At 42.1% G+C, this 9254-nt stretch overlaps 1 protein-coding gene across 1 annotated transcript in view; it reads left to right on the top strand.

Moving 5' to 3' along the window:
* dcc (DCC netrin 1 receptor) overlaps window positions 1-9254 on the top strand; it is a 370318-nt gene that overhangs the window by 285146 nt on the left and 75918 nt on the right. The window contains exons 18-19 of the mRNA XM_046066250.1: window positions 2989-3084; window positions 8407-8645. Of these exons, the coding sequence (XP_045922206.1) occupies window positions 2989-3084; window positions 8407-8645 (335 nt within the window). The remainder of the gene's footprint in view (window positions 1-2988; window positions 3085-8406; window positions 8646-9254) is intronic.

Below are 9254 nucleotides of genomic sequence, written 5' to 3'. Positions count from 1 at the left end.
CTGGAGGTCATTTTGCAGGGCTCTGGCAGTGCTCCTCCTGCTCCTCCTTGCACAAAGGTGGAGGTAGCGGTCCTGCTGCTGGGTTGTTGCCCTCCTACCGCCTCCTCCACGTCTCCTGATGTACTGCCCTGTATCCTGGTAGCGCCTCCATGCTCTGGACACTACGCTGACAGACACAGCAAACCTTCTTGCCACAGCTCGCTTTGATATGCCATCCTGGATGAGCTGCACTACCTGAGCCACTTGTGTGGGTTGTAGACTCCGTCTCATGCTACCACTAGAGTGAAAGCACCGCCAGCATTCAAAAGTGACCAACACATCAGCCAGGAAGCATAGGAACTGAGAAGTGGTCTGTGGTCACCACCTGCAGAACCACTCCTTTATTGGGGGTGTCTTGCTAATTGCCTATAATTTCCACCTGTTGTCTTTTCCATTTGCACAACAGCATGTGAAATTGATTGTCAATCAGTGTTGCTTCCTAAATGGACAGTTTGATTTCACAGGAGTGTGATTGACTTGGAGTTACATTGTGTTGTTTAAGTGTTCCCTTTATTTTTTTGAGCAGTGTATAATTTATTTAGAACTTTCTCTCATTGACTGTGCCAATTGTCTGCATCAGTGCTTGTCAGGTGATGCAAGTAGACAGTCAATGCCCAAAAGGCACGAGACTATGTGCTGCGTTACCTTAAAGAACTCAGCAATGGTTGAAACAATAGACTGTATAAAAGAAGTGGACGCATTGTGACGTTACCCGTTGGTTTGTGGACTGCCGTTTTGAAGCCTTGAGTTTGGCCGATGTTGAGTTTTTGTAACCAGCGGCTCGGATGTGACCATTTATAGATGAGACGGTGGAGCTAACGGCCGTGTGTGGAGCTAGCTTGCTTAGCTAGGTGCATCACGTTAACTGTCATTTTAACAGGACTGACAATTTTGTCCAGCAAACACCAGTCTTAAAACTAAATGTACTCAAAGGGACTTCCGCATTGGATTCACGCTGGAAGCTTCCGGCTTGGTTGAAACAAAGCAAAGATTGAGATTCTGCTCTTGGGTCAGGTCTTACATGTGACAGAAGGGCCATAGTGTCCTAAAAAAGTACAAGATTAGATAGCTCTTTCCAAGGACATTTTGAAAACAAAATTGATAAGAAATGTCATTTCCCAACTTAAAGGTATGTTTCAAAGCCATCTTCACGGTGCCTGGAATCAAATTCCAGTGGAGAAATACCGAATCTTTTATTTATTTATTGCTGGCCCACAAGAGGTCACATTTTAGCTTTAGCTTAAAAATACGTCATATGCATCAGTTTTTATTTGTAAATGTGGAAAATAAACTCCCACCTGGTGGCTACATTGTCCATATTGCCACAGTCACGATGAATCGGGTCAGTTCCAAATATAAAGCTATGGGCCGTAACCAGGTCTCTGTTTTAGGAACTCTACAGTCAAGTTTATGAGGGAGAAGAAGAACAGTATATGGCCTGATTTTGACTCATTTCAGTGGACTGTTTGTCCCCAGCAGATCTGCACCTGGCTGTGAATTGAAAAAATACTGTATGTGCTCAGAGCCTTGCTGAAGGGCAAACTGGCAATGGTGGCAGACACATCTGATGTCACACCAGTACAACAGTCCCAGACCCAGAGACAGCTGCAGAGAGAGGGAGGGAGCAGGAGAAGATTAACACAGATATAGCTTTTATCCCAGTGTGATCCACACCAAAATAATTAATCATTCCATGAATTCCCATTTCTAATGTGCTTATCAACACAAAATACATACTGTAATATTTGCATCCCTCATAAATCCAGCTGCTCCTGCCAACAAAGTGCCAATATTGACATAGCATTCCCATGTTCCATTAATTCATTATGATGATGAAATCCCCATTTAATTACAATCAATAATTTAAAGGAATTTAATAAGAAAGCTGCTTGAGGTGGAAATCTAATTGTGAAAGGTCGAAAAAGAGAAAACATCCTCCCCAGCGACTGCAACAAGCAATTTGCATGCCAAAGAAGACAATAACAAATTGGATGAATTTTTATACGCAGATGAAAATCTCCATCTCAGGTCTCATAATAGAAGAGTAATGAAAAAATAAAATCCAGCCGTCGTGCGGCATGCCCATGTGGGAGCGAGTGCACATATGTACATGGCATTTATAATTCACGGTGATCATTAATTCATGTGGTAAGGCGTCTGGGGAGCGGAGCAGGCGTGTTTGTTTAACTGATGTGAGGGTTTGATGCTACATGGAGAGAACATGCAGCATCATCACAGCAAGAGCGACGAGTGGCGGCAGGACAAGCCGCTGCATGACAATCAGTTCATACGCCTGCAGTCATCATGTCTTTGGGTACATGAGGTCAGGACCGAGGAAAGAAAGTCACGTCCTTTAAACCATCGAGGAAACAACACAGTTATGGAAGTATTTAGCATATTGGTTGTAAAATTGGTGACATGAGAAATTAAGCCTAGTATAGTCATTGTAAAGTAGGAGTAAGGAGGCTAACCTTTGACCTTTCTATCAAATTAGTAAATTGACGTAAAATTTTAATAATTATGTATTGCTGAAGCATATAGACAGAGAAAGATTAGAACAATTAGAACAAACCAATTTATGTTAAATGGTAAATGGACTACATTTCTATTGCTTTTCTGGTCTGACCACTCAAAGCACACACACATTCATACCCTTGTGGCAGAGGCTACCATGCAAGGTGTCAACTGCTCGTCAGGAGCGGTTAGGGGTTCAGTGTCTTGCTCAAGGACCCTTGGACACTTTGACACTCTCAGACCCAGGGATTTAACCAGGAACCTTCAGATTCCTGCTCTCCCTCCTGAGCCACGCCCTGCTCTCAACAGTGACATCTTAAATTGATTATGTACTGGCTATGTTTATTTGCTGAATGCTGATAAAATGACTCTTTATGCCTCTCTGTCCCTCTCTCTCTCTCTTTCTCTCTCTCTGTCTGCCTGTCTCTCTCTCAGAGCCGAGCTCGCATTATGTGATTTCCCTGAAGGCATTCAATAATGCCGGAGAGGGAGTTCCTCTGTATGAGAGCGCCGTCACTCGATCGCTGACAGGTACGATCACACACAAGTCACTGATGATAATCATAGTAATCACGTTTTTACAGTAGTACACTGGTGACGTGTTCACATTCAAGTGATATGTAGCAGAATAATGACATGTTACATGTCACTCCAGAACATAATGGTCATCTCAATGTCAGCATATAAACCTGAAAAAGAAGACTTTAATGTACTGTGACTGCTGTTAGTTTGAGGGTGAAGTGGCTTTAATACTTTCATTAGTAGTGACAGTAGTATAATTAGTAGTAATAAGCAGTAGTAGCCTGCTTGGTTGGAAATGTTTTTACAAGATAGGGTTTTCCTACCAAAGCAAGGCAAGACAACTTTGTAAGGACATTTCATACTCCAGGACATTTTGGTGTGCTTTACAAGGTACAAAAAATATAGCAAAGGTAAAAGATTTACAATTTTAAAAAGTGCACAAGTACTGGCACCCAGTGTAAGTGAAATGTAGATTTGTGTGTCATCTGCGTGATTATGGTAAGATACTTTATTATTTTGTATAATTTGGCATAAAGGAACCATATAGCAGTCAAACAAGAGAGGTCGTAAGATCGACCCTTTTGGAACCCCACAGGTTGTGGCCATCTGCTCGGACACACAGTTACCAATGGAGACAAAGCACGTATGTTTTGAAGATATGACTTGAACCACTTCAGGACAGTTTCAGAGAGTTCCACCCAGTGTTCTTTACAATACATTTGGAGTCATTGTTCAGGACAATGTCATTAAGCCCCTTTAGGAGTGCAGTCTCTGAGTCTATGACAGGGACGAAATTCTGGTAGTTGTCCAGTGTTTAAAAGTTGTTGGTGAAGAACTTTTTAAAAATCTTGACTGAAGAACGGTAGGTTTGATCTTTATTCAGTACAGTAGCATCAAGACTGCTCTTCTTTAGGAGAGAAGAGGCTTAATGATGCTTTCAAAGCCTTTGGAAAAATGCCAGATTGGAGAGAGTTGTTAACTATGACTATTAGTTCCTTCATTAAGCTTGTCAATACTGTTTAAGGAAGGTAGTGGTTAAACAGGGGGATGAATTGAGATTGGCGATCATTTCTTCAAGTGTTTTGTTGTTAATGGTTTTAAATTGTGTCATGCCCAACAAGTAACTCCTGGAAAACTGCAGTGATTATGCTGTTTCGGTTGGCATTGTGGAGCTGACAGTGTATGTGATGCCTTGAATCCTATCGTTAAAAAGGCATGCAGACTTGTGAATCTGTTTGATTTCGTGATAGCCATTGCCATTACTGTATGTGCTTGTGTGTGTGTGTGTGTGTGTGTGTGTGTGTGTGTGTGTGTGTGTCTGTGTGAGAAAGACTCATTAGCTCTTGCTGCAGACTATGGGCTGTAAAAGCAAGATAAATGAAACACATCCAACTCTCAGCCAAGTTTCATATTATGAATTAAACAGCCGGCCTTCCTCTGCTCACCCAGCAGCCTGCAGCTGACATAAATCCTTTATTACTCACATAAAAATGGCACATTTCTGAGGTTTTTCAACCCTCATGATGTGTTGATAGTCACAGGGAAATCCAACAGCAGAGACCTGTCAGCAAACCAGTTTCTTAACCTTCATTACAGTATGCTTATATAGTGAAACTTTTCAAAACTAGATTGTTTTTATCACATGCTTTTTGTCTTTGATTGAGATTTCTTCAAAAGTGGAAGTCGCAAGAGTTGAGGAAGAAGAGCAAAACAGGGGAATTGGAGGTTGAATATGTAGAGAGAGACAGCAGGAGGGCGGCAGAGATAGAGAGAGACATTTGATGGACTTTAATGAAAGCTCATGGAACGGGGGAAGCAGCAAAAGACAAATAAGCGATGGCAGGGAGAGAAGAGAGATGAGCAAAGAGAAAGAGGTAGAGAGGACATGGAGGGAGATGCATGGGATGTAGAAAACAAAAAAGAAAGAAAGATCGCCAACCATCAGGAGCTATTTGGGGTTCAGTGTCTTGCTCAAGGACACTTGTGGACAGGGGGGAGGTAGGAATCAAACTGCCAAACCTGTGATCAGTGGACACTGATACTGCAAAAACAACTCATGTTACACATTATTATAATAAATGTTTTTTTTTACAGGGTTTAAAGAAAGTGTTGTAAGAATCATTGGAGTGAATGGGAAGCAAACCTGTGGTTGTGTAACGTTGTCCAGGTTGATTAGTAGTGAAATGGACTAAAATAGAAAATTTCCAGATAATCTCAATCTGAGTATAGAAGCAGGGGACTATGGCTATGTTTACCGTATGTTATATAAAGAAGGGGTTTCCAACCTCTTTGTAGTTGTTTAGACATACACAGACACATCTGGAGTTCTGTAGAGATATACAGTCTAACATGGAGTTGGGTGACAGCCAGGAGTTGATAAGCTGAGACCCTGAGGTCTGAGACAAAAACTAAACCCATTACTGTTCTGACAAGGTCATCAACAGTGATACACACACACACACACACACACACACACACACTTTCTGTCTTGTCATGCCGGGACAAGCTGAGCTCTCTGTCACTTAATGCTGGCAGGCTGCTGGAGAGTTTTTTACGAGAGCTTTAAAAAGCGTCTCGTTAATGGTGGGATCCTCGTTAATATACTGCCTCGTCCTCGCCTCACCACCCGCACACTGCAGAGACAGAACTGATCCTCAACCAACCGCCACGGTGCCGTTTAATCAAGGGCTGGAGGACCGCAGAAAGAGAGAGAGAGAGAGAGAGAGAGAGAGAGAGGGAGGGAGATGGGGAGGCATGAGAGCAATATGAAAAGAGGGAGGGAGAAAGAACAAAGGGAGCAAAGCAGAGAGGAAGTGTGAGGGATAAGCAAGGGATGGAAAGGGTAATGTAAAGGTAACGAAGGAAAGAGAGGGAAGGAGGGGTGGGAGGTTGGAGAAAGAAAGGAGGAAGGCATCATGGGAGTGATGTGGAAGGAGGAATAAAGGAAGGAGGGAAAGAGGGAGATGCAGGACGGGAGAGAGAAGAAAGGAAAGGCATAGGGATGAAAAATGTGGAAAGGAGGAAGAAAAATGAGCAGACAGAGGAAGGATATGGAGGTAGGAAATAGGGGGATAAAGGGAGAAGGGCAGAGGAGGAGGCGCGTCCTCCGTCCTCATCAGTATTCTGTCCTGACTGGAGCTTTATGGTGATGCTGGACGAGCAGTTTAACCACGACACTGCTGCAGCTCGGCCCAGCTCTCCCTTCCTCTCCTCAGTCTCTCTCTTGTTAGTCTCCCTCTCTCTCTCTATGTTGGCCTGCAGCTTTACATCTTTCTTCCAGCAGCGCATTCGATGTCAGTGTTGATTCCCTCCATGGTGCTGTTTATACTGCATGACATATTTGAATCGCTCAACAAACCTGAGTGGGCGGCAGTGGTGACCAACAGAGATGCCGTTTGGAGCTGTAGCCACTTTAGCCCATCAACAGTCCAGAGAGTGTAGGTGGATTTGAAGGCTTGTGTGGTGTGGAGCCTGAGGAGGCAGTCTGTGTGTGTGTGTGTGTGTGTGTGTGTGTGTAAATGCGCTGAGATAAAAAAAGATGTTAGAATCAGAAACCAGTTACAAAACGGTTGCAGAGCGACAGACAGTGATCAGCTTCGTCTGGTCTCATTTCTGCTTCTTTTCTAGTAAGAGAACAGAACCAGAACCTCTGGTGCAGCATTAAAATTTATAAATGGTCATTCTATCATTTATTCGTGCAACTTTAAGTTCTTATTCTATTGTTTTATCTTTTTTTTGTCATTTAGTTGTGGCATCTTTTATGTTTTACTGTATTATTTTCCCCAGCGTTTTCACCACGAAATCTAAAACAGATTTTTTTTACATTAAAAATCATCATGTTCAGCTGCCCTGCAGGGTTTTTTTTTACTTGTTGAATGCATCAAATTAAAAATAATAATTCAGTTGAAATGTATGACTTTATTAACTTCAAAACTGGTGTGTGCTTATTTTAAACTGTCTGTGCCACTAACTGTGTCTCTGCTTCCAGTAGGTTTGACTATCAGTAGATAGAATCCACAAGCTGGAATCAGCAGAGTGACTTTTATATTTTATTCTTCAGTTTACAGTGGTTACCTCTGCTTATTCCACCTCTCTGTTAGCATCTTTTAGCCTCTTTTTCATGTTCTGCTGCTTTCAGGTGCTCTTCTAGCCTTAACTTCCTGTGAGGTGTTCAGGTGCTGTATGCCAGAAATTGATTATTAAACTTTATATCTTTTTATTTATTTATTCTTCACTGTTGAGCACCTCAACAAAATGCATATACTTACTAATTTGACTCTCAAAGATAAAGATGTTGTTTTCTTTATCTTTTGGGGTAGGTTCCTGAAACATTCTCACATCTACAGCATTTCTGAAAGCACATGAAGGCAGCATCTGCTCTCTGATAGGCTGGAGACACAGATCCACACAGATGGCTTTCATTTGTTCAAATATACAGAAGCCAGCAGTGTGTGAACTGATATGATGGCTGGGAAACAATACAGTGTCAGATGAAAAGCATCTATTTCCAATGTTTTTTTCGTAAAACTTTTTGAATAATGAGAAAAATTCCCCACGAGCCCTTAAAAGCTTCTTTTGGTTTTGATATATGTGAAACACAACTTCAAATGTTATGAATTCACAGTATATAGTCACATCATAGATATTTTAAATCTGAAATGTACAACATGTAATTGTTGATTTGTTCTTGTTTTATTTTCATAGCTCTAGGATCAGTTCTATCCGTCCTGATAACACTCACCAAAGTATTTGCCGACATCTCTAAATGCCATGGCATCAATAGCTCGACTAACGGGGTAACAAGGCAGTCAGGCAATACTGGGGTCCTGCAGTTGATGTCACAGCCACACAACTGCCAGACTGCTGTTATATGATGCATGAACAGCAGCACCAAACCTAGAGTTAAATTTTTCTTATTATGGATATCAGCAATTAAAAGCATCTTGGTGGGGGAGGAAACCTTTAAGCCCCGCCCTCTGTGGATCTCAAGCTCCACCTTACGTTTAGAGTGATGTTTTTATCTCTCACTGTCTCCTTACTCTTTGTCTTGTCTTTTCTCTCCTGCTTTTCACTTCCTCATCCATCCGCTCCTCCTTTCCTTCTTCCCTCCTCTCAATCAAACATGGCTTCCTGCTGCACGTCACTTCCAAACTGGCATGTGGTATTTCTTTCGTGTTTGTTCATTTTTACACCTGTGTATATGAACACATAACAAACCTATATTAATCTGTCTCCATATGTAAATCTTCATTATCACACATTCATTACACTTTATGATTTCATTAACTATCCCCAAACACCCTGGTTACTGTTAACCCCCCCGCCCCTCAGACCCCATTGACCCATCTGAGGATGACCTCTTCCATCTCTTTGATAAATACCCCACTCCCATGCCAGACACCAGCACTCCCATGATCCCTCCAGTGGGGGTCCAAGCCGTGGCTCTGTCTTCAGACTCGGTCCGAGTCTCCTGGGCTGACAACTCCATGACCAAGAACCAGAAGGCGTCTGAGGTCCGGTACTACTCCATCAAGTGGAAGACCAGCTACTCCACTAGTGGAAAGTACAAGGTATACATAGACAGTAGCTGCACACATGAACATGTGTTCATGTTCAGCTACGTCACTTCTTAGTTTACCATTGTCTCTACCAGAGGACTTGGACACAAATCAGACTCTACGTGACAAAGTCTAAAAAGACGTACAAAGCTTAAAAGTTTAGCTTTTTATTAGACTTAACACTTGGGCTTTACCTGTCTTGACTTTGGGCTCAACTTGCAACTTGCCTTAGAACTTAGGAATTATCTGACAAATAATTACTTTTTCAGGATTCTAACTAAATAGTTTAAGGCTTGGAATTGCCTGCCTTGACTTCATACTTGACTTGGGTATTCCCTGTCTTGTCTTAACATGGGACTTGACTTGGGATACCTGTTTTAACATGGGACTTGACTTGGGACTTACATGTCTTAACACAGGACTTGACTTGGGACTTACCTGACTTAATGTGGGACTTGACTTGGGACTTACATGTCTTACATTGGAACTAGACTTGGGACTTACCTTTCCTAACACAGGACTTGACTTGGGACTTACCTGTCTTAATGGTGGACTTTACTTCGTACTTTCCTGTCTTAATGTGGGACTTGACTTGGAACTTTCATGTCTTATGTTGGAACT

Source organism: Micropterus dolomieu, linkage group LG13 (genome assembly GCF_021292245.1).
Source record: "Micropterus dolomieu isolate WLL.071019.BEF.003 ecotype Adirondacks linkage group LG13, ASM2129224v1, whole genome shotgun sequence".
Lineage (NCBI taxonomy): Eukaryota > Metazoa > Chordata > Actinopteri > Centrarchiformes > Centrarchidae > Micropterus > Micropterus dolomieu.
This window is presented reverse-complemented; position numbering and strand designations above follow the sequence as displayed.